This window comes from Neovison vison, chromosome 6 (genome assembly GCF_020171115.1).
Source record: "Neovison vison isolate M4711 chromosome 6, ASM_NN_V1, whole genome shotgun sequence".
NCBI lineage: Eukaryota > Metazoa > Chordata > Mammalia > Carnivora > Mustelidae > Neogale > Neogale vison.
In genome coordinates, this window is record NC_058096.1 from 193,991,104 (window position 1) to 194,017,627 (window position 26,524).

At 39.1% G+C, this 26,524-nt stretch overlaps 1 protein-coding gene across 25 annotated transcripts in view; it reads left to right on the forward strand.

Moving 5' to 3' along the window:
• The window catches only part of CADPS (calcium dependent secretion activator), a 472,977-nt gene that overhangs the window by 348,065 nt on the left and 98,388 nt on the right, over positions 1-26,524 (forward strand). For 9 of the 25 annotated variants that reach the window (XM_044253242.1, XM_044253245.1, XM_044253244.1 and 6 more), the window contains 7 exons: positions 4,659-4,760; positions 6,495-6,558; positions 6,974-7,097; positions 9,446-9,514; positions 10,387-10,404; positions 22,363-22,469; positions 23,504-23,512. In XM_044253242.1, coding sequence (XP_044109177.1) covers positions 4,659-4,760; positions 6,495-6,558; positions 6,974-7,097; positions 9,446-9,514; positions 10,387-10,404; positions 22,363-22,469; positions 23,504-23,512 — 493 coding nt within the window. The remainder of the gene's footprint in view (positions 1-4,658; positions 4,761-6,494; positions 6,559-6,973; positions 7,098-9,445; positions 9,515-10,386; positions 10,405-22,362; positions 22,470-23,503; positions 23,513-26,524) is intronic. The other 16 variants (XM_044253243.1, XM_044253248.1, XM_044253249.1 and 13 more) reach the window with 5 other exon arrangements.

Genomic DNA, 26,524 nt, shown 5'->3' on the forward strand with positions numbered 1-26,524 from the left:
TTGAGTAGCGAGATTAATAGTGTTTAGAAAGGAGTTGAAGGAGAGATTGTCAGGGAAGTGGAAGTGGCTGCTACCTTAAATAACCACAAATGTGAATCATCAGAACAAAAGGGAAAGAAATATAATCAAATTTCATGTTCATAATAATACCCTTTGTGGTGAGGATTAACTGAGAAGGCCAGGCACACACTAAATGCTTAGTTTTTATCATCTCAAAAACAAATTCAAAAGTTACTTTCTAATTGCCTAATAATTGCCTTAGAAGGCTTATTGAGTGAAGAATGGGGGATTTTCATCAGGGAAGTTTCTGTCTTGCCACACACATCTCTGGGCTGCCCATGTGAAATGGTTTCCGTGTTTTTTCCTGTCATCTGTAAACTCCTCTTTGTAAATTATACTTTTTAAAGATTGATTTTATTTATTTACTTACTTTATTATTTCTGAGAGAGCAAGAGTGTGCGCGTGCATGCTAGCGGGGAGGGGGGAGGCGAAGAGAGAGAGAGAGAGAGATAATCTCAAGCTGGCTCCCCCACTGAGTGTGGAACCCCACACAAGGCCCAATCCCAGGACCCTGAGACCATGACCTCAGCCAAAATCGAGGGCCAGTTGCTCAACTGACTGCACCACCCAGGTGCCCCTGATTTATAAATTATATTTAATAGCATTTTTCTCTGGGCTAATACCCTGCTAAGAAACCAAATGGTTAAAATGGTTTCCATTTTCCCAAATCAAGTGTGTGCATGCACATACCAATTGTATAAATGTGTTCAATGCATTAGAGAGCTATATTTTGTGTAAGCAAAACCTAAATCTAAAAAACCATACCTAAAGAAAGTTGCAGACTATAATAGAAACATGAGAAATTACCACAAAAAACTGTCACATGTATTTTGTGCAGGCCAGTGAATTCATCCTGAGACTTAAATACAGATTCATGGATATTTCATTGTAAAAAAGTGTTGTTAAATAAACTTTGTATATAAACATTTAAGATTTTTCAAAAAATTATGAAAATAAGGGCACATTCACAGATTCCAACCACCTACCTGATATTTACCATTTGGTCTTATTTCTTCCTTTAAGTTCAGGGGATTGTGAGGAAATGGATTTTATAGAATTTTACTCTTTAGTGGTGATTTTTATAATGTGGGGGAGGGGAAGTTTTCTTGTTGTTGTTATTTTTTTCCTCCCCCAACTAGGGCATTTTTAATATTTAAAAAGAAGGGAAGTTGACCAATTAACCCCTAACAGGAGGTGCATTGCTATCATTTGCCAAGTCTTTTGTGCAGTCAGACTGGTCTAGTATACAGGATTTTCCCAACTTATGCTGGATCCTTGAGAAGGCCTATAAATAAGACCATTTGTTTGGTCTCAAGATGACTTGCATTTGCAAACTGAAGAATGTTCCAATAGAAGTTTCATGGTGACACACCAATCTGCAAACTGGCTCAGCCAGTAGTCAAAACAAGTCACTACGGGATCTGGGAAGCTGAAGTCTTTGAATGGGTCAGATTATCCTACGTCTAATTTGGCACAGATAAATTTGGGCTATAAATATGCAGCTTCCCTTTGTATTTTCAACTTGAATGGTCCAAAGCAAATAGGAAAAAATGTGTGTGAATCTAATGGTGATTTAGAAATATGAGAATACTGCAATTAAACTGAAATTCACTTATTTTTGCTAAGGTCCTTCTTTTTATTAAAATGAGCAATAGTTCACTAACATCAAATCATCATACATGGTTTGTTCTTTTTTCCCAGCTCTATTGGGGTGTTAACATATACCATGTATCAGTTTGAGGTATAGCATGTGATAATTCGATACACATATAGATTGTGAAATTACTATTATGACAATGTTAATTAACACCTGCATCCCCTCACAGAATTACTGTTTATTGTTTGTTTGTTTTTTTTTGTGGGGGTGATAACATGTAAGATCTGCTGTCTTAACCACTTCCCAGTATATAAATAAGGTACCGTTCCTTGTAGTCACTGTGCTGTACATTACTCATCATATACCTGGGAGTTTGTACCCTTTAGTCAACAGCTCCCTATTTCCCCTACCGCTCAGGCTCTGGCAACTACCATTCCGCTCTCTATTCTTATGAGTATGATTATTTCAAATTCAACATGTGAGAACAGAGTATTTGTTTTTCTCTGTCTGACTTATTTCACTTAGCATAATGCACTCAAGTTCTACCCATGTTGTCACAAGCAGGCGTTTCCTTTTTTTATGCCTGAATAATATCCCATCATCTAAAAATAAATCTATTCCGTAATATAGTTACTTAATTTACATAATATATCCATTCACTTCCTTTATGCATTCATCCATCAATGGACGCTTAGGTGGTTTCCATCTTTTGGCTGTTGTAAATAATGCTGCAGTGAACATAGGGGTGCAGATATATCTTCTTTCCTTCAGATATATAACCAGATGTGGAATTACTAGATCATATGACAGTTCTATTTTTAACTATTCGGGGAACCTCCATACTGTTTTTCACAGCGGCTGTACTGGTTTGCACTCCCACCAACAGTGCACAAGGATTTCCTTTTCTCTACATCATCACCAACATTTTTTGTCTTTTTGATACTAGCCATTCTGACAGGTGTGAGGTGATATCTCATTGTGGTTTTGATTTGCATTCCCCTGATGCTTAGTGTTGTTTTTATGTATCTTTTGGCCATTTGTAGGTCTTCTTTGGTAAAATGTCTATCAAGTCCTCTACCTATTTTTTTTTTAAGATTTTATTTATTTATTTGACAGAGAGAAATCACAAGTAGGCAGAGAGGCAGGCAGAGAGAGAGAGAGGGAAGCAGGCTCCCTGCTGAGCAGAGAGCCCGATGCGGGACTCGATCCCAGGACTCTGAGATCACGACCTGAGCCAAAGGCAGCGGCTTAACCCACTGAGCCACCCAGGCGCCCCCCTCTACCTATTTTTTAATTGAATTATGTGGGCTTTTGCTATTGAGTTTTGTGGCTTCTATATTTCTGTTATCTATTATAAGATAGAAGGTTTGCAAATATATTCTCCATATTCTCCCATTCCATAGGTTGTCTTTTCATTTTGCTGTGCAGAAGCTTTTCAGTTTGATGTAGTTCCATTTGTCTGTTTTTGTTTTTGTCGCTTGTACTTTTAGTGTTATATCAAAAAAATCATTGCCAAGGCCAATGTCAAAGAGCTCTTTTTCCCTGTTTTCTTCTTGGATTTTTACAGTTTCTGGTCTTTTGGTTAAGTCTTTAATCCATTTCGAGCTCATTTTTTGGGAGTGATGTAAGATAGGAGTCCAATTTCATTCTTTTGCATGTGAATATCCAGTTTTCCCCAACACCAATTATTGAAGAGACTATTTTTCCCCACTGTGTGTCTTTGGTTCCCCTGTCAAAAATATTAGTTGACCATATATGCAGGGGTTTATTCCTGGGCTCTCAATTCTGTTCTCTTGGTCTGTATGTGTGTTTTCATGCCAGTACCATAGGGTTTTGATTACTATAGCTTTGTCACAGAGTTTGAAATCAGGAATTGTGATGTCTCTACCTTTGTTTTTTATCAGGATTACTTTGGCTATTTGGGTCTTTTGTGGTTCCATATAATTCCATTTTAGAATTGTTTTTTCCATTTCTGTCAAAATCGCCTTTGGAATTTGATAGGAATTGCACTGAATCTGGAGATGGCTTGCAGCAGTACGGACCTTTTTTTTTTTTTTTAAGATTTTATTTATTTATTTGACAGAGAGAAATCACAAGTAGATGGAGAGGCAGGCAGAGAGAGAGAGAGGGAAGCAGGCTCCCTGCTGAGCAGAGAGCCCAATGCGGGACTCGATCCCAGAACCCTGAGATCATGACCTGAGCCGAAGGCAGCAGCTTAACCCACTGAGCCACCCAGGCACCCCCAGTATGGACCTTTTAATAGTATTAATTCTTCCAATCCATGAATACAGGATTATCTTTCCACTGATTTCTGTTTTCTTTAATTTCTTTCATTAGTGTCTTTTACTTTTCACAATGTTTTGTAGTTTGTTTCTTCAGTTAAAACATGAGTGCTTAAGTTAATCTGAACATGTATAATTGTAAGCTGGAAATTGAATCACTTAAGAACATTTAACACTGAGAAAGACAGACATTTACAAAGCACCGGGTTTTCATAGAAATTTGTGTCCATGATTCAGGGTTCCCAAACCTAGAAGCCTACAAGAGAGATACAAATTAAAGATGTGGACAGGTGAGTGCCTGCCCCAGCTAAGGAATTAGCTTTTACTTGGCACTCACTGATTAACACCAGTTGTTCTGAATTTTCAAAAGAATTGCTTTATAAGACTTTCCTAACTTTGAAAATGCTGGCAAAGAGTTCAAAATCTTAAGAAGCTGTGAGCCAAACAAAAGGTCTAGAAATTGGGCCTTACAGCCACCAGTTTGTACATTTTACCATTTCATAATAAGTGAGCGACAGTTCTACAAATGTCTCCAGACAATAATCCCCAAAATACCCCATGCCCCTTAGTAGCCAGAGCTGAAAAGCAGGACTTTTCCTAAGGTCACATTGATCATTGTAGTCATTCTTTTAAAATGGACAGTTTCCTCCTGCTAAAGATTTGATTGCATGGTGTCAGCATATGAGGTTCCCGTCACTTCATGACATGTCTTCTTTCAGGCCTGATGGAATTGGAACCGTGACTGTTGAAGAAAAGGAACGTTTCGAAGAAATCAAAGAGAGACTCCGAGTTCTACTGGAAAATCAGATTACACATTTTAGGTAAGAATCTGGGTTGAGGGGTTTATTAGGAGGGTGACTCTGGGGAGGGTTTAATAAAGGGCTTGATTTTCTGACTGTTAACCTATCAGGAGACATATTGGAGATTTAGAAATAACTAAACGGAAGCGAAACCAGTAGGACAGTATTCCATGATAGCCAGAAGACTTTGCGTTCTTCTTTTTTTTTTTAAAGATCTTATTCATTTATTTGACAGACAGAGATCACAAGCAGCAGAGAGGCAGGCAGAGAGAAAGGAAGAAGCAGGCTCCCCACTGAGCAGAGAGCCATCCCGATGTGGGGCTCGATGTTGGGCTCGATGTTGGGCTCGATCCCAGGACCCTAGAATCATGACCTGAGCTGAAGGCAGAGACTTTAACCCACTGCGCCACTCAGGCACCCCAAGACTTTGCATTCTTAAGTGTGTTTTATTTCCACTGAAAGGACAGAGCCCTTCTTGTGCAAGCTGACTCTGATCTTCAGTATGTTCTTTTAAAATCTATTAACAAAGGTGAAGGTGAAATTTCTTCAAGGTTCCTAGATCAGTGAGAAATCCTGAGAATCAGATCACATAAACAGGGAAGGAAGGCAGTGGGATCCACACGAGAGTCTCCACTTTCTCCCTTACTCAGAAACAGGACTAGCTGTCTATGCAGGGAAAGAGAGAAACTTAGATCAGCCTTAGCAGATTGACTCTTGCTCATAACGCAAGATAGCAAGCAGGTCCAAGGCTTCAGCCTTGCACCATATAGCCCACTTCTCCTTTGCAGCCAACCAGATATTTGTAATGCTGCATTGGTGGTTCTAGAGATCCTGAAATTGTAACTCAAAGATAGTAAAAACATTTATAATAGCACATTAATAGTTGCTTTTTATTAAACACTTCCTGTACCACAAGATACAGGATTAGAGGGTAATTAGGCATTAACTCGGTTTTTTATTCCCAAAACAACTTGGTAAGGTCATTATTATAATCCCCATTAAATATAAATGAACCCAAGGCTGAGAGAGTTAAGGACTCGTGCCAGGCCATCCACAAGACACCTGCATAGGTCATAGTCGGAATTTAAGTAGTCTCTGCTGATCCCTTTGTATCATAAGGAACAGTGTCTGGAAGGGTCTGTGACAGCCTGAAATAGTCAATGGAACTCTTAGGAATCCAGGACATAGTTCCATCTGCACCACCAAAATCCCCCTGGACAAATTTTTATTGATTACACACTGTACACAAGAGGTATTGCCAATAACAAAAGATCCAATAACAATTAAAAATCAAAGTTAAAGAAGGACACTTACCAAAAGCATGAATTTGTTCAAAATACACTCCTTCATTTCCTATAGTAATCCTTTGGAGACTTGAATAAGTGTATTTGGATTTTAACCTGTTTCAACTAATACTTTTTTAGTGCTGGTCTCTGCGATCACATAGGTCACATGAGAGCTAACAAATGGTTTTCCTTCACAATAGAATCTAAACAGAGCCTTATGTCATCACTCTAAATATTCTTTCTGCTGCAGACATTTGCAGAGTCTCTCTTTAGTCATTATTCACACATACACATATATACATTATATACACACATATATGGTGTGAATTCAGATTAACATAACACAACGTGACAAAATAAAAAGCATTTTCTGTTCCTCAGAAAGAGTTGCTATAGGAATCAAATCACAGCATATTTCATGCTAAAATGTAATATATTTGGGCAACCTGAAGAGTTTTCTCTTTTTTAGGTATTGCTTTCCATTTGGTCGACCTGAAGGTGCTTTAAAAGCTACTCTATCACTCTTGGAAAGGGTAAGAATGAAAGTAAAAAACAGATTACATAGATACAGATATGAACATAATCGTAATGAAATATTGTAGTTGAATGACCTAGTTTGTCATTTTTCAAGGCTTCATTTACCATTCATCAAATACCAGAATAAACGTGAGGAACCTGCCAAAATTCTAGATATTTTATCTCCAGACTCCCAAATAGTTAGCATATATTGAAGATATGTTCCTGGCCCTTCCCCGATTCGTAGATGGGCTTTGCCATCCTATCTGTGCATTATGGTTCTGTGTTTTTTCTTTAACAATGGCTCTCAATCAATATTAAGTCACAAGGAGGCATTCACAACTCATTTTAAACTCAAGCTCTTTAAGAAATATAAATGAGTAACACATTTGGTTGAACCATCTCAATAATCTTTCTTTTTTCCACCAAAAGGTTTTGATGAAAGATATCGTGACCCCGGTACCACAAGAAGAGGTAAAAACAGTCATCCGGAAATGTCTAGAGCAGGCTGCTTTAGTCAACTATTCCCGGCTATCAGAATATGCCAAAATCGAAGGTAAGGCTCCCTTCTACCCCCAGTTTTTTATTTAAATTTTGGTATGCCTCCCTGGGGAAGAAGAGTCTGTCTTTTCTAATGGGCACCAGAAAACAGTGGTCCATCTGAGTATGTTAAATTGAAACTTGAAAGCACTTGAAATGTGAAAGCTTCCTTGGCTGTGGCCAAATAAATGAATGAAGAACAGGGGCACAGGGAACCGTCTTTGTAAGGGAAGAATACTGAGTGTAAGATGTGATCAGGTAACTAAGGTCCTTCTGAGAGTCTGTGTTGGCACTAAGTTTGCTCTGTGACTAATGTTTTCCTATGAAAGAGTTCTGTAGGATTGTTACCTTCCTTAAATAGAGGAAAACAAAGCCCTTTGTTGTCCACTGTTGATAGCACTGGTGGTAGAACAAGCATGGAACTGAAACATCAAGATTTTGCTTAACTCTTTCTTGCCCCTTGAAAGTATCGTCTTTTGGTAACATTTCAAACTTGATGGCAGGTTAGTGTCCAGCTGTCTCTGATAGCTCCTGGTTTGCTTTAGATCTCATTCATTCTTGTTGCTCCAGACCTAGGATGGTTGTTACCACAGCCCTCTCAAGTTTTAGGGAAGCAGGCACTGATGACCAAGTAATCACCCAAAAGGCACTTTGAGTAAACTCTACTTGAGAAGATATGGTTCTTTGGGACCTATTCATTTGCAAAGGTATTAATCACTTTTCATTGTTACCCTGTTGGCTGCTATAGGGTGATTTGAAAACCACACCCAACTTGACCAGTGGTGTAAGTGTATAAATGTGGAAGTTCTGTGTGCAAAACTCAATGTGTCCGCATTCTGGAATCTGATGTTCTCTCACATGTGAAACACCTGACTAAAACCAGCAAATGCCCATTGTCTGCCTTCAGGACTTGACTGGGGGGAAAAAAAAAAGGTCTAACCAACCACCAAAACCCTATCACTTACCCTACCGAAGTCCTTGTTTCTTTAGAGAATTAGGTTAAGATCATGTCAAATCACAGTGTTCTGTACATTACATGTCCTCTCTCTCTCAATTTTGTCTGTCTGACAATGCAAATTGTGTACCAGTGGTAATGAATTCATTGCTATGCACCCAGGGAGAAACACTTAAGAATTGGGCACTAAAAGGATGTTTATCAACTCTTGACTTGGTAATGAGTGACAAAAACAGAGGAACAAGAAGATCATTAAGGGGCTATGTTAGCAAATAATTGTTCTAGCACTTACCTTCCCAGGACATAATGATTGGTTGTATTTGGTAAAGTCAACCAGGTACCTAATAATTCTAGGCAAGGCCAGAGACGGGATGGGATCAAGAAACGTTCGGTTGCCATGGCTGTTGCCTCGTAGGCCTTGGTCTAGCTATTACTAGTCTTTTGGTAAGATCTGCTCTCTTCTTTCAGATAAATATATCCAAAAACAAACTTTAAGATCTGTAAGTAAAAATGCATTCATTTCCAAAGTAGATCAGCCGATCTGTAATTTCCTTTTGTGCCTCAATTCTTCTTGGTTGTGTTAATTATCTTTTGCACTGTGACTTTTAGGTCTGGGGATTCTTTGAAGAAACCAATCTTTTTTTTTCCAACTCTCTTTTCAGAGAAGTACCTCATTCCACACTACCTGCTCTTTTCCGCTTCTCTCCTTCCTTGTCCGTGATTGGCTCAGCCACTTTTTGATGTTACCTCTGCAAAAGTGGCTGTGACACCAATTTCAAAGCATGCTGGGATTGTTAATTCAGACAACCCAACATCCTCTGGCTGCATGTATCAGGTTTTCTTTCATGAACATAGTCCACTGTAGGCCGGGACATTGCAGCTTTGAAGATATTGCTACCAAACAACTTTCTTTTACAAGGTTCCGATCCTATGCTCAGAAAAGAAATCTAATGTTTTTACATTTGAGCCCCTCTGTGAGCACTAACAGCTTAGTCCCCTGAGAATTTTGGAAAGAAGTTGTAGTGATATTGCTGGAGACTATGTTTATGAAGAAATACCTCAAGAGCCTTAGATACTAAAGTCTGAAATCCTTAGTATCTTGGAGCCTTAAATCAATGAAATTCTGTTTCCCTTTACTCATGATGTTTTGGTCATTGTACTCTTGCAAACAATTCTAAAGAGACGTGTAAAATCATGGTCACAATCTCTCTCGTGACTCACGGCATGCTGAATGGTTAATCCAGTAGACCTTCAATTTTGGAACTCCTTTTTCTTTTATCCTGTGTTTATCCCAAAATACTCTGTGGCTATTTTCCTTTGAGCTAATGTAACGTATTCCTCTAACCTATGACCTTTAACCTCTTTACCTCTGACCTAAGCCTCTTGCATGCCCAAATCCTCTTTTATAGGGAAAAAGAGAGAAATGTATGAGCATCCTGTCTTCTGCTTGGCCTCCCAAGTGATGGATTTAACCATTCGTGAGTACCTACCACCTCCTCGCCACGCTGTCTTCACTCTTTCTGTTTTCATTATTTCAAGAAAATTCAGATCCAAACCAACTCACTCTCCTTGCTTCAAGTTTTTTAGCATTGGCTTGTCTGTTGATTCTGTCTGTGAAACCCAGTGTGAGAAGTCCAGTCACTTTTTATCAGCCTAAAACAGGTTAGACAATTAAGCCATTTGTTTGTGATGAACTCAGATTTGTCCGTAAGTTTTTCAGTTATTTCTCTGTCTGTGACCTGAATGCATTTTTACTTTGCTTGTGTGTAACCCCAATTTGTAAAGTGCTTGTCACTGGTACACAATCAAAAGGTAGCCGCTAGGCCGGGAGCAATGCGTTAGGTGTCAGATAAAGGACAGTTGGGGCAAAATCATGCTTTCTTTTCCATGTTTAAGATGTGAAACTATTTTGGGTATAAGATCACACAAGGTGGTCCATTCTCTGTAAAAATTAGAACTTATATGCCTCCTGTCTGTTCTTTTTCAAGCTGGGAAGCTTTTTCTTGTTCTCTCTGGAGATTTTGACTTGTCCTTGTCCTCTAAGCTCTGGCTAGAACATATGACTTAATTGTCACTTGGAGAGTTCGTGTATGTTTCATAGCTTGATTTCACATTAAACTTAATTTTACTAATTTTCTATTTGTGCAGCATTTTCCACCTCTGTGAAGGAGCCTATTTTTGCTGGCCCCCACACTTCGGGGCGGTGGGAACCCAAGGGCAACCTTTTCCTTCCAATATCATGTATCACACATAAGTGGGGGGCATTTTGGTCCATTTGCTCATTAATCCTGCATATGTGTTCTTGTTTCTCTCTCTCTTCTCTCCTTGTTGTGCTCTCTCTTTCAAATAGAGAATCAAAAGGACGCAGGTGAACCAACTGTATATGCATTATAAACTATCAGGACTGTTGAGTTATATTGAGTTTCTGTTTTTGTTTGTTTTTAAGAGCTCCTTAACGTATGGACTCCCAAAGACTGATGTGGAGTTGCAATGATACTTAAGGAGTTAATTTGTGCTGTCTAACTATATCTCTTGCCCATTAGATGTTGACCTCTATAGAGCAGAATTTCTGTAAAGGCATAAGCTTTGAAGGAACAGAACTCTGGTTAGCTATGGAGTTTCATTTCATCTTTGGTTCAGGATTCAGTGATTTGGCCTCATGTGCTTAAAAAAAAAACTAAAGCTACTGAACCAAACTACTCTTCCTCTTTGTTTTTCATTTCTTTTTTCTGTTTTCTTCCCTATTGAGAAGTTTGTGTTCTTTGATGAATGTTTATTAGCCAAGACAGAGAGAAGTTGTGTCCATGTTGTTCTTGTGCGTATCGTGTAATGAGACAGGCTGCACTTAGAGGGTGGCTGAGCACGGGCTGTTGCTGGAAGTTTCGTGAGCGGAAAGATCTTAGAGAATTCTCTGGCTTTGGAAATTTTCTTCTTGTTTGGTCCCCAAACTTATGAGCTTATTTTGAGGAAAGGTTTAACTTAAAACTTTAATAAATACATGCTTTTGATCATTGCTTTTAAGTCTAAAAAAAATCCTCAAAAGATAATTAAACTTATTTCATTTAATCAAAGTTGAATGCATTTCAGATCAATTCAGAAAGCAGTTTGTGCACATGCCAAGCACCAAGCTAGTAAGAAGTATTTGAAGACTCACAAACCTATATTCAAAACACGTGAGCCTTTCTCTCCCTTCTTTCGAGAAAGAGAAGGTATTCATTCATCCATCCATCCATCCATCTATCCATTCATTTATTTTTTCATTCATTAGACAAGTGCTTATTGGGAGCCTACCATATGCCAGGTACAGTTGTGAAAGCCAGGGACTAATAAACAAGAGGGAAGTAGCTGTTAACCTTATGGAGCATATATGCAAATGGGTGTCTAAATGTAAATTACAAATTCAGTACACAGTAACACCAATTGATAGAGCGATGTGTAAGAGTGCATTACCAGAAAACCATGGAAGTTTTCACAAGGGTGGAGAGCTCAAATGCATCTTGAAAGATAAATCAAATCAGTGAAAGGGAGCTGAGATTGGAAAGTGGAAAGACATCCTAGATAGATTATGTGCAAATGCATAAAACTGTATAGCTAATTCTTTTTAAAAAATAGCTAATTCTTAAAAAAAAATAGCTAATTCTTATCCAATGTGTATTATGTGCTAGGTATAACTATAAGTACTTTAAATGTATTAATTCATTTAATCCTCAAAACCCCTTATGAGGTAGATACTACTATTATTCCTTTATTCTTATTTTAGAGATGAGCCATCTGAAGCACAGGTTAATTAACACACTCCTAGAAGACTAAGTGGTACAGCCAGAATCCGAGCCCAGACAGAGGCCACATTCTTAAATACTCTGTAATTCGGTATGATTGCAAGACAAGGTGCAGTGCTGGCAGTAATGAGTGCTGATGATGGCAATGTATGCAGGAGGCAAGATCTCATATATGCCTTAATAATAGGGTTCAGACTGTATCTCGTGGGCCAGAGGTTCTTAGCCTGGAATCTATGCCAATGTTACCATGCATAAGAATTTTTCAAGGGAAAAATTCCACAGGTCTCACTTCCAAAGGTGAAGGCTTTTTAAGGAAGGGAGTAGCTTGGTAATTTGCACTCCAGAAAAATTACACTATCTAAACCATGATGGACAGAAAGGACTGGGTAGGGCGCCTGGGTGGCTCAGTGGGTTAAGCCGCTGCCTTCGGCTCAGGTCATGATCTCAGGGTCCTGGGATCGAGTCCCGCATCGGGCTCTCTGCTCGGCAGGGGCCTGCTTCCCTTCCCCTCTCTCTGCCTGCCTCTCTGCCTACTGTGATCTCTCTCTGTCAAATAAATAAATAAAAAATCTTTAAAAAAAAAAAAAAAAAAGAAAGAAAGGACTGGGTAGCAGAAAGAGTAAAACTAGACCTAAAAGGTTAAGGTCAAAGCAGAGATGGGTTTGAAACTTGGTATGTCCCAGATCTCTTCTAGGCGCAGCAGCATCATAATTGCTTCTTTTCTGACCTCTAAATATTTTTTCTTACCCTCTCCCTCCCTCTTCAATTTCCTTAGGGGGAACAAAGCACAAACATGCAGATGGGTATGCAAAGCCAGCTGATGGAGGGGGCAGGGCAAAGCTGGAGTCACCTGTGTAGATTGGGGTGGACAGCTGCAGAGTTCTTTAGTCAGGCTGTGCTTCAAGAAGCTATGGGACTCTGCATATGGCATTTTGGTGGACTTATGCTTTCTGTTTGGTGGCATTATTAGAAATTAAATGTTCTGTTTAATTACAGGGTCTTTAAAAAAAAAAAAAGATGTAAAAGGCTGCTACTCTATGAAAGAAAAGCTGTGACTCCTGCAAATGAATTCTATCATTTTAAATACATTTCATTTAAACTGTCACACATTCTGAACCCAGTAAGCTCTGAGAAAGTCTATACTGCTATTGCTGTTTTGCCTCAATTCTTGGCTAAATACTTGCATAATTTTCTGCGCATCATAAGGATTCTACTGGAACTTGAAATAAAACAATTTTTCCTTCAAATATGCCAAGGATTTATATGATTAAATAGATGGATAGACAGACAGACACCCCAACTATGGGCCCAGGCACTATGCTAAAGACTTTACATGGAGGATATAATTAATCTTATCTTACTCCTGTGAATAAGGCTTTATTATTGCCCCTTTTACAAATTCAGAGAGAATAAGTGACTTTCTCAAGAAGGACTTGAATGCAGATCTTTCTAAATACAAAAAACAACCCTTTCTATTTCTTTCCACTGTGCAGCCTTTCCAACTGGGACAATACCCATTCATTCAGTGACTAAGTTCCAAAATATCTACAACTTTTGATCCAGGAAGGCCACAAAAAACAAACAAACAAAACCCAGAGCAGTTTTTTCTGGAACCAGGTCATTGTCAAAATCCTTTCATGGGGAAATTTCTTAGCAGTTGAGATTCTCTAAGATAGACAAAAAACTGAGGACTTGTTTTTTTTCCTACAATTGATAGAAACTTGTTAGAGCAGGTCAAAAGCATCCAAAGGACTGCCAAGCAGATTCTGTAGTCGACACTTTATATCTTTTCCTATCTCTGGTGAAACTTCCCAGAGGTCCAAGGTCCTGCACATACTCAGGATCCCCCACCCCATGCCCTACCTTATCTTTCAGCCACAAGATAATGGCCCCACCTGCAATCCATTAACCGGCATGAGTTTTCAGTATGACTGCTGATGATGTCCAGTATTCACATCTTAACAACCTTTATGTACAGCTCCAAGAAAATACTACTTCAGAACCAGCCTGAGCACTCAGGAATTGTTACACCAAAAATTTAAATAACTATTTGGAGTCCAATGAGTTTTTTTTTAACTTCTTTAAAAACCTCATTTTTATTTTCTGTAGAAGAGGCTGATGATGGATGCTGGGAAGATCTAAACACATATTCCAAATAAAGATTTTAGCACACTACCTGGCACATAGTAAATACTCATTATATATATATTAGCTGTTATTATTTATTTTATTTAGAAATAAACTTTTAAATCCAAATGTGTAGTGTAGACATGCTATTTTATTTCAGAAACAGAATATAAAAAATGCTTTTCAAACTTCAATGTTCATACAGATCCCTGAGGATCTTATTAAAAAACATAGATTCTGGGGCGCCTGGGTGGCTCAGTGGGTTAAGCCGCTGCCTTCGGCTCAGGTCATGATCTCAGGGTCCTGGGATCGAGTCCCACATCGGGCTCTCTGCTCAGCAGGGGCCTGCTTCCCTTCCCCTCTCTCTGCCTGCCTCTCTGCCTACTGTGATCTCTTTCTGTCAAATAAATAAAATCTTTAAAAAAAATAAAATAAAATAAAAAAATAAAAAAAATAAAAAACATAGATTCTGATCTAGTAGGTCTTTGTTGGGACCTGGTAATCTGCATTTCTAACAAGCTCCCACATGGTGCTGAAGCTACTGATCCAGGGATTACAGTTGGGATGTCAGTGAAATCTAGGGGGATGTTGATTTGTCCTTTTATCATAAACTTCAAAATAAAACATTGCAATATAGCTCTACATATATTTGTTAAATACGCAGTAAGTTCCCAGAGCAATAAGCAAAAGCAGTCATGGTCCCTACCTGGGAGCTTATGATAAGGTAGAGACACAAGTGTAAAACAAATAATTACATTCTGCTGACTATGGTAAAGGGAAATGTAAGGTACTGCAAGATTTTGCCTAAGCCAGGGTCTTGAAACATTCCCAAGAGGAGATGTCCTCGAAGTCGAGGGCTGGCTCCCCAGGAGGAACTATCAGGAGTATTCCTGTCCTTGTTGAAGTGTTTGCCTCTATTGACCATCCTTTCAGATGCCCCCAAGATCCTGCCCCAAAAAGCTTGTGGCCATATACGTAAAAGCTTAGTTCGGGACTACATGGATATTTAATAATTAAAGTAGGATTCTTGCTGGGGCACCTGGGTGGTTCAGTGGGTTGAACCCTCTGCCTTTGGCTCAGGTCATGATCCCAGGGTCCCGGGATCGAGCCCCGCATCAGGCTCTGTGCTCAGTGGGGAGCCTGCTTCCCCTACTCTCTCTCTGCCTGCTTCTCTGCCTACTTGTGATTTCTCTGTCAAATAAATAAATAAAATCTTTTAAAAAATAATAAAAAATAAAATAAAGTAGGATTCTTGCTATAGCGAGTGGCAAAAAGAATAAAATAAAAAACTCAAAAATCTTAAGCAAGAAAAGGGAATTTCTGTACCCCTCCCCCCGCCCTGCCCCGCCCTGCCCCGCCCCAGGTAACTAGGAAGTGCACGGAGGAACTGACTCAGGGATAAAGAATTTTAGTGTGTTTTGATCTCTCCAACTGCTGACAGACTTCTTTAATGTGACTGGGAGTCATGATAGGGGAGTTGGGAGCAACGTGGTTTTGTCCTAGCAGATGACCCTAAAGGAAAAAGAATTTTTCTTTCCAGGCAATTGTATAATGTTCCAGAGAAGGGCCTCATTGGCCCAGCTTGAGTCACATGTTAATCCCCGAGCCAATCATGTTACCCATGATCGATTGCAGTGCTGTGATTGGCCTGGCTTGGCTCATATGACTGTCCTTGTATTTGTGGATATTCCTTGACATTCCCACCAAAACCACATGGCGTAGAGAAGCAATTCTCCTGGGGAAGGTTACTATTCATACACAAATAACAGATGTCCAGTATACCCAAAATTAAGCTCATTTTTCTTAGGTGCAACAGTTCAATCTTCAGAGACTGATTGGGGGTCTAGAGATACCAAACTGGAGAAGAAACATAATAGTATTATTTTTTCCTTGTTGATGTAATGTAACTGAAATAAAAATATTTTAAATGACCTTAAGCCATTTTTAATTGCATCAAGACACCCAAAGTTGTTCTCTGGTTTGGAAGTTTAAGTTACAATGTTTACTATTTGGTGATTGAGTTTAGTATATTTGTTAAGTAACCGGGGTCTGTTGGTAACTGATAATGTTATTGTATAGCTATACGCATGATGCAACTACAGAGCCATTTGCTTTTCCAGGAAAGCACTGCACTGGGTAGATTCACTGAGGATTTCCTTCCACAAGTATTTGAGGACCGACTCTGGACCAGGAACCGCTTTAGCCCCTAGAAATACAAAATTCATTGGGCATAGGGAGAGACTGACATTGAATATAATTGGCTATTTTTAAGGGCCATATATGCTCATGTAGAGGTATCAACAGAGGAGATGGACCTTTGTTATAAAGGCACTCTCTTGCTATCGCATATGAAGGTATAGCTCTTGTTATGAAGGGATCTCGTAAGGGCTTCTGAGCAGGAGTATGACAGGCTCAGATATACACTTTACAAGGTCACTCTGGCTGCGCATAGGCAATGAACTTCAGAGGAAAAAAGGGACTAAAAGCTGCCTGGCAGTCTTTAGCAACAGTTGAGGTGGAGATGGCGAGATGAATTGCATGTCTATGCCATCGGCAAGAGTGTGGGCACATGACCTAATACAGTGAAAGACAAAATGAAGAGACATTTTGGAGATAGAATGTATAGACCATGCTGCCCATGTCCTTATAGGGAAGAGACAAAAATAGCTATATGAAGAGTGGAGAAATCGATCCTTTGATTCATCCACATCTTTATTACCATATGCTTTGCTGTGGTAGGGATGAAATCTTCTGAAAGGGAGTGATGAAGATGCAAGGCATCAAATGTACATAATAGTTAACTTCACTGAAGAAATTATGCTGAAATGTTACCTTACAGCAAATGTGCGGTCCATGGAGCCATGATTTTAGAGAGGCGGTGTACTCTGGAAAGGGGGACGTGGCAATCTACTTAGCTTTCTCTTCCTACTCTAGCTCTTGTCCCCACCCACCCACCCACTCCTAAATAGTAGCAAATTGCTACAGGCTAGTTATTTCCAGTGATAACATAATACTAATACTGGCATCTTCAGTAACACATCAGTAGGTTGGAACTTGGTAGTAAGTGGGTTTTCCATCAACCATATCCATCTCTCGTGATATTTCAGGGACTGGCAATTCCCTCGTTGGAAGCAGAGATGGTCAGGTTATTTAAGGGCTAATTGGAGTGTCTCTCGCTCCTGGATGCTTCTCTTCCTTGGCTTAGCTGAGCATGTAGAGGAATTCTCTTTTTGTTTTTCTGCAGTCACATTTAACTCTCTCTCTGGAAGCCAAGCAGATTTAATTGTGTAAACATGAGCAGTGGTAATTGGGTAAATGAAGTTGGAAACCAAGGTATGATGTTTTTGTTTTGCTCTGTGAAGAAAAAAAAAATAGGGAGCTTGTTTTTCTATGGTGGCAAACCTCACTGTCAGAATTCTGGACAGGCAGTTGGCAGGAGGGAATCCCTTTACGAATTTTTATCAAGACCCACTGAGCTGAAATATGTATTGGCTGCCTCGTGGGGGATGGGGGGTGGTTCTGGATCAGCCCGGGGGACACATCATTGTTTTATAAACTACCAGGACAAGTGTTTCTCTACACAGGCTCAGCTCTCTGGGTGAGAATGAATAAGAAGTCACCATGAAAATGGCATGCTCAGGTAACATTGAAAGAGCCATGAGGACGAGTTACCAGAGATGTACCTAACTTTCAGTACAGCTGTAGGTGGAAAACCAGATTTTAACAAACAGATTAGAATATGGAGTACTTTTTCATAAAGAAAGCATCAGTAGTTGCCTTCCCTTAAATAGCTTTAATTCCACACTGATTTTTTGCAATTCTACTTAGGCACAGTTTTTTTCCAAACAAAAGATCTAAATAAGAGGAGACTGGTAATTTTTTTTTTAAGTCTTGCATTCAAAACACTGAGGGGGTCCCATCCACAAGCAAAAGACCTCATCAACTTTTGCTTCCAATAGATGGTTTCACCAGAGTATTATATTTAGCCTTATTTCTCATATTTTTATTAATGTTGCTAGAATTCCATTTCCTATAAGCCTGCAGTAAGATTCATTTTCCCAGTTGAAAATTCAAGCAAACCAAGAAGCAAACTTGGCAATGTAGTGTGTCCCCCCTCACCATACAGATTGCTTTATAAATGAGGAACTCTTAAAAAGGAGCAGGTCTAAGGTTAATGAGACACTCATTAAAGAGAGAGAACTCTAGAAGCTTATAGTGCTCTGTGTCTGTATTGAAGGAGAGACTATTGTTATAGGATGTTTGCTGTGCTGATATCGTAAACCACATGACAGATGGGTCAAGTGCTGATTACAGTATTCTAACATTTGGAATAGCAAGTAACATATTTGATAAGCTGGCAAGTTTTTATATATGATTCAACCCACAATATAAAAGCCATGAGAATTCCAAATTGAAAATAATTAAATGAGCTGGAAACAATCAGATACCACACATTTTTCCCCAAAATGACAGATTTTGACATGTTGAAATTCCACAAAGGGAGCAAGAATATTCCCTAGCTCACTTGAACTAATAATGGCCCTTCATCTGCTTTTGTAAAGCAATTAATTCCTGCCTTCTCACAGTGTTGGGAAGAATAGTAAATGTTTGTAGGCACCTTAGGTTTTTTACAGAGCTCTGTCCACACATTGTTTTATTTGCTCTTATCATCAGCCCCACAAGGTACGTAAAGAAAGATACTAATATTCTCACTTCATAGCTGAGGAACCTGAAGCACAGAGGGGTTTAAGGAGAAGGTGGAACGTTACATAAGAAAGTTAAGTAGCATATTGAGAGTGAGAAGCCAGATCCATCAAGTCTGCTCATTGGAAAGAGGAAGGAGCTATTCACATAGAGGCGTTCTTCATTGAACAAAAGTGTATCTTCTTTCTGTCAATGATCCTGCTACCATCATTCATGTATACCCATCTGGAGAGAGGTATCCCGTGTTCGTATTCAGCCTATGAGTGTACGGGTAGGGTGGTACGGGTGATGCTGGTAAGAGTCCTGTCCCTTGTCACAATGTCGTACCTCTGTAAGATTGCAGTGACTCCAAGAAATCAGCAGCTCTCCATCTGTGTTTCATCATTGTTGCTTGTTTGGTTGCTCTTTTCAGACTTCGTCATCTTCCTTGTCACCTTTGTGAAAGTCACATTGTCTCTTTCCTTTTTTACTGTCTCTCCTCACCTTCCTGAGCAGCTCCCCCGCCACCTCCTGGGCCTCCTCCACCCACCCAAAAGCAGACCAGCATGTTATATCAGAGGCTCAAAGGCATGCCTAGGCCAAAACCAAGTACCGTAAACTTCTACCATTACTTTATTCAGCAGCTTCCTAGCTTAGTTTGCTTTTCTGTTCATTTTTCTTCTTGAAATTTTGTTTCGGTTTGGAATACTAAGCTGAGGCTCAGGCTCTCGAGTTTGACACTGTAGGTTTTAAGACAGTCGAAAGAGAGCATTTATTTCCAAATGTCCACATTTTTTTGTCTAGCTATGTCTGACATATGCAACATTTTCAAATCTCAATGTCAGCACAAAATAACATTGTTGTTGCATAACATTTTGCATGATGATTTTTTTTTATATGTTATGAGCTTCAATTCTGTTGTATGAAATGTTTACTAAGTATATGGTAGTTTTAGTTCCCCTTCTTCAGTGCTCCAGCTAGTACAAGATTGGGTGATAGGAACGTTGCAATCCATTTCAAGACAGCAGAAGTGACAAAAAAAAAAATCATGTCTAAGCACAAATTTCTCCTTGACCTCTGATAGGGGGGAGGGAGGATGTGCTAGAGGATTTTACACGATATTTTCTTTAAAGACAACATCTTAGAAAAGTTGTTTTTAGTGCCATTTTTGCCACTTAGCTAGTCAGTTAGATATGCAAATGAAGAAGAAAATAGTGCTGTGTCTCAATAAAGTGGCTTGATCTATAGATAATGGTATTGCAGCTAATTAAAAGTAAATGAAAGTCTGTTACATGGGTTAATTGGAAGATCAAGCATCCTAGATTAAAGGATCCTTAACCTGCTTATTTTAATGGTTGCGTGTTAAAGTAAAATTGCAAAAGGTTTTATTAAACATACTGTTTGTATATATACATCAGGCATACACATATCTGTGTACATGTGCACACACTTAGAAGGGCTGCATGCACATATACACTTATGTGTATCTATCAATATATATTGTAGTCAATCTAAGAGTACTGCATATTAAAACAAATCTTCAGGTGGTCCTAGTTTAAGCATCTTGGATTTCTCCAAACACAGAAATCATTCAGTCCTTAAATGAAAATACATAAAAATATTGGTGGGAATTATTTCATGTCTATATCATATGTCACGTATACCTATAATTCCCCTAGATGTGGTGAGTGTTCCACCCAAAGGACAATGTTCTTTATTCTTAAAGCTAGAGATTTCAAAGATGTGCCCCAAGTGGGATTTCCGGCAGATTTGTATTAATGTGCAGGCTTGTCTGGTTTATAGAAAATGTATGTAAGTGTGTGACGTGTGTATGTGGGTGTATGTGTCGAATGGGTAATAAGCATAGGATGAGGAATTTGCAAATTGATGTGTAAATGTGAATACCAACTAATAAAAAATAGTAGCTTATGCATATTTACTATCAAAATGCAAATACCTCATTCTACACATATTACTCAAACATATATACACAGTATGTTTGTAGAAATGCCTGAAAGTCTACTGATAAAATTATGATAGCCCATTTATGAAATTATACATGGGCTAGGTGCCCCCAAAGCATAGAAGTCAATCTTGTCACTCATTCTCTCCCCACGTATTTATTACTCTGGACCAGGCAATGAGTCAACCAACCCTAAACTCTGCACATTTCCTTCTTTTGAGTGTTGGATATTCCCCACCTGATCTGTATATTTATGTTCCCCGCTGCTCCCCCACTTCATGCCCTAGCCATATCCAGCCACATTTCCACCTGTGCCCAGTAGAATCCATTGGCCTAAATCCAGAAAGCCACTTTCACACCAATCATTGGACCTTGTTGGACTAAAACTTTAAGTACCTTGACAATCATACCCAACCCTATCTACCATTCTTAGTTTCCATTGGCTGAGACACTCTTTTTGCATAGTGCTTCACACAATTTGTTTTTCATTATTAAACCCAGATTACTAATCATTTGACATGTTCATCTCCTACCTAAGAAATGTATGAAGGAAAATTCTACAACTCTCTTAAATTTCTTTTGTAAATTAGCAATCACCCAAGATTTTGTTTAAACCCCATCCACCCCAAGACAACAATGCAAACAACAAAACCTTCCTGTGAGGTATTGAATAATATCCCTTAGCTAGAAAAACCTGAAGCCTAAATATATCTGCTTTAGATGAAAAGATAAAAATAAGTTTTGGCAGTCTTTCTATGCACGTATATACCTGCCTAGGGACTCACACTAATGGGTCGTTATTGCTCTTACACTTTTTGTGTTCCATATGACTCTGAGGCTTCAAAGTTTGAAGGTTTCAGCATGAAATAAAAGATCCCCTGTGAGTGCAGACTGGTTAAATTCAAGCAGTTTCATTGGCTGAAAACCTTTATATTTTAGATATTACTGTTTTCCCCCCAGGAGAAAAGTTCTTAATTTGTGGTAGCATAATGACCTTATCAAATATCCATGAGTTGAGCTCTACAAAAAACTCAACATCAGCCAGGGTCCAATTTGTTCTTGAGTCACATAAAAACACAAGGCTTTCAACACTATAAAAACTAAAAACAAAGAAACAGTTCCAAGCACATTGTTGCCACCCACCTGATAAAATTTCAATTGTACCAACAGGTGGCACAGACTACCACCAGTTCGTCCAGTAATCTACCCCCAACACCCTTTTAATGGTTCTGTGCTGCCTTCTACCTAATGGCCCAGGAATGTCCCTTAACTTTCGGTCTCCTCCCTGGGCAACTTAAAACAGCCAGACCTTTGATTCTGTTTGTTCAAAGTGAACATTCCCATACGTGTTAAACGTGCAGACGTGTAATGAAAAACAATGCTGTAGTATTGAATGTTCAGACAAAAATGCAGGAAACAAAGGTTACAGCAGTCTAGAGAGCGATCTGAGATAGTATGTTTATGCTGTCTTTAAAGAACGTGTGTACAAAATGTCACTAAATTTGAAATGGGCTGTCATAAACTTAAGATAGCTTACCATGCAAATTTGAAGCTGGAGCACTGCTTTTTCTTCATATGTATTCTAATAACGATGGTGATAATAACAAAATGGCTTTATGGTTTGCTCACTACTAATTACGTGGCACTTAACATTTGCATGAAACTTTAAAAAAGAAATCGGTGACTATTTGACATTTCTTATCCACTAGTTCTAATGGCCACAAGACTAGCCTGAAGTGTTCGCTGAATTTTAACATAAATTCTTGTACTACAGAAAATGTAGGCCGGTTAATCACTCCTGCCAAAAAGCTCGAAGACACAATTCGCCTTGCTGAACTAGTCATTGAGGTTCTCCAACAGAATGAGGAGCACCACGCAGAGGTGAGCAGGCATGGCGGGTAAATGTCTCTTTGGGTGTCCCTTAGATGGAAAGTGCAGAACTAATCCTATCAGTGACACGAACAAGATGCCTTAACACGCATTTTCTTTTAACTGGCCTTGCAAAGAGGAGGAAAGGGGAAGAAGGAAAGGAGAAGCTTTTGGAAGGTTGGGTAAAACAAGCAAAAAGTGGTTGTGTGTTATCCATTTCAGCTTAAGTTTTCAGATGTTTCTAGCAACAAGCAAAAGAGGTGAGTATATTTTAAAGACAATTTATTCAAGCAGCATATGGTTATTGTCCAGAATACACAAAATACTTTTGGTCTTCTGTGGTTGTCATTGTTGCGACCCTGTTGTTTCTATTTATTTTATTTGGTGTGTGGATCACAGGCCATGTTTTTGAATTTATCTCTGTAATTTACTCTCTGCTTGCACTAGTGTCTTCATTTGTTAATCTCAGATGACCTAGGTTGCTAAATGCAGTGATGGCAGCAAATTATTCTGTGTTGTTCAACCTGTCGAATTGCCAACATACATCTTAATAGATACAGCTTACTTTTTCTTCTTTTTTTTTTTCTTATGAACCACAGTCAAAAAGATCATTTGATAATCATTGTAAACTAAGGGATTTCAAAGCTAACTAAATCCCATACCTGTAAGGACTTAAACAACACAACCCTTAAAAAAAAAAAAAAAAGATTCCAAGATTCCATTATTGTCAAACTATTTTATCAGTTCTTGTCTCAAAACTGAGATTTAAAATCATTGCTCTTAAAATAACCTTTTTGAAGACTGCACTAATTGTCACTCTTCCTCTCCAGTTAATACTACAGCAAAAGGGGAAACAAGGCATTCCATAAAAGCAAGTTCTCAAGCACTTTAAAATGATCATTCCCATGATAAATGAGAATTAACAGTGTAGTTAAATAATATATAATACACCATAAATCCAATCGTCCCGACTAATGCCTGATTGCATATTTAAATTTCCTCCCTGTTTTTCTACTGTTCCACTCAATCACGGCTGATCGTGGCAGGGAAAAGAGGTATGTGACTAAACCGAATGAGCCAGCCACCTGCTGTCATAGTCTGTGCATGCCCTTCCAGTACCATGTCTTCTACTGGGACTTTTCCTGGGTGCTCCTGCTTTCTAACACTGACCCAAGGAATGTAACAGCAACTTCCAGTGGACTGCTTGTGAAATGGTGGCCCTCCACGGCAGGGTAAATGTGGGGGTTCTCTTGTGCGTGCATGAAGCGATTGATAGACCTAACAACAACTGCAGTTACATCCCAACACACGCCTCCCACCTGCCTGGATTCTGTCCTTAGCCTGTCTTAGTTTCCTATGTCCGTCTGTACTTCCCTTTCTCACAGCAGATGAGTACCAACTGTAGTAACCAGTAGCTGGCCAGAGTGATACTAATCTTCCTCTACAACTGTCTGTATGTGAATCATATATACAGTATTTATATATAGAGAGAGTGCCAAAGAATCATATTTTCCCCAAAAACCCTCTTAAGAATGGGGTGAAGACCCCTTGAGGTGAGTGTAACTATATCCAAAGCACCCAGCACTGCACAGCCAGGAAGGAGAAGAGGACCCAAATCAACACCCTCCGAACATGGACATGCCTCCAGACATACAAAATTAAGTTGGGCTAGAATTTTTTTCGACTCCATCCTATAGGATGTCCTCTTCAGATTGGGGGCCCATGAAGTTTAAGGGACGGTAAGTATGTTCCTTCTGGGTGTCCACCAGACCATCTTCAGAGGCCTTCCCCTAATCGGGATGTTGAGGCTTTTCCCACGATGTCAAACCAAATCTACACATTTCTGCAGACACGGCTGAGAAGAGGATCGTTTTCCCCGGTTACAGCAGTGCTGCTGTGCTTTTAAGTAAAAGAAGAAAAATGACAGACATACTTAATTTGTAATCCTGTTGTACTCTGAGGCTGCTACAGGCTAAGGAAAGATGGATATTTTCCCAAATTATTCAAAAGAGGTACCAAAGGGAAGTTGATAGGCCAAAGAAGACATTTTTCTTTTCTTTTCCAAAAAGCCCATCTTTCAGTAAGTGCTAATCATCATCTTAAGCTGCCCTGATAACCATCATCATAAAAATATTTTAATCTTACACATCCAAAAGCCATTCAGGGTAAATAAATAGAGCAGAAATAAATTCAATTCTGTTTTCATTTACTAACTTGGGAAGTTACAACTGAAAGCTTCAGCATACATTGGAATTTGGAGACTCAGTTTGGTTTTAGATAAATGTACAAGATTATTTCCTGAATTACTAATTTCACCCAATCACAAAAATTTCATTCATCAGTCAAAAGCTACCTATCTACTGTACACTGAGGCTACTACCTCAGTGCTTTTTGGAAGGACAAGGAGTCATAAGGTGGTCTTGGCCTTCAAACAATACAGGGCAGAGTGGCCAAGAGCTCAGGTTCCATGCCAGAGAAGCCCAAGTTTGAATTCCGGCTTTACCTCCTCATTGCTCTGTGATCTCAATCTGGTGACTTAACCGGTCTAATCCTGTAAATGGGAGATAACAATGGAATCTACCTCAGATGGTCGTCGTTGGGATGGAAGGCCACATTAAGTAAAGTATCTGGAGTTATGCCTGGAATATAGTAAGTTCCCAACAAAGCTTGGCTGTTGTCTTATTAGGGACAAATTGCTAAGAAAGCAAAATATATGAATATGTGATCATGAAAAGGACAAAATCTATGTGAAAAGTACCAAATGAGTGGCACAGACAGCATATGGTGAAAGAATGGGCTCATTTCAAGGTAGAGTGGTCTTTGCAATCACCTGGGAAGCTCTTGAAAATGGCTGATGCCATGGTCTCACCCCAGCTCCCTTAATCAGAATCTCATGGGGAGGGGCTGCTATTAGTAATTTTTAAAAGCTGCCCAACTGATTTCTAGGTATAGCTGGGTCAACAGCCCCTGTGCTACAACTACCTCTACAACAAGAGGTAGAATTTGCTCTGGTATCTTTGCTGCCCAAAGAATGAAGTATGAAGGTTTTTTTCCACTGACCAGTGCTCACTGTATATTCTGAGTGCTCAATAAACTCTAGAAAATTGCTAAATCCTGAGCATGAATCTTGGCTATAGATCTGTGCTGTTTGGTGGTACCACACAAATGAAAGTGACAAGCAGACTGACCTCACCTACCAAGAAAACAATAATCCTTAGAACCATTTTTAATTCCAATCAAGGTAAATAAATGCCCTAAGAAAAAAACATACTTATCAGCTAGAAATGCATCACACATACACCCAGGCACAATACAGTAGCAGCTGCCTTATTTACCTCGTAATTTCAGCTCAGTTCTGCTCTCAGAGCCTAAGTTATTCACACAGGAATTATGCCTTCGTGTACCATTGCTCCACCTTTCCAATCTCTCTCTCTATGTATACGTATGTATATGTATATATGTATTGTGGTATACAAAGGGGTACATATATACATGTAGTTTGTGTACAGAATATACAATGTGTTCAGTGTGGTGGACTGTTTTTCTAAAGCATACATCTTTTCCTTTAAATAATGAAATGCACCAGGTAAGTAATTAAAAGCCAAAGTAAACCTCCCTGTTGTCTTTGGAAAAGATTTCCAAAGACTTTAGATGCTCACAAACTTTGAGTTAACTCAGGTAACAAAAACAGCATTCACCTGTGTGAGCAAGCATAAAATAAATGTAGTTGTTGGGTCTGGGTGGTTTTTTGGTTTTGTTTTGTTTTCATTTGAAAGCTTGCCTTGTCTACCCAGTCACACAGATTCTGCTCCTTTGATTGAAATTATGATAGTGGCTTTTTGGTTTGGTTTGGTTTGGTTTGGTTTGGTTTGGTTTGGTTTGGTTTGGGTTTACCATTGCCAGAATGTTTTTCTCCTTCTCGGAGAGTCAGGTTTGATGATGAAGTTCTGGAGGAATGACCTTGAGTGTACAGAAATAGATTTGGTCTTCATTTCTCCTACAACTACTATATTTAAATTATCTTCATCCTAGAATCCTAAGTTTCTGTGCCAGACTTCCAACTGATA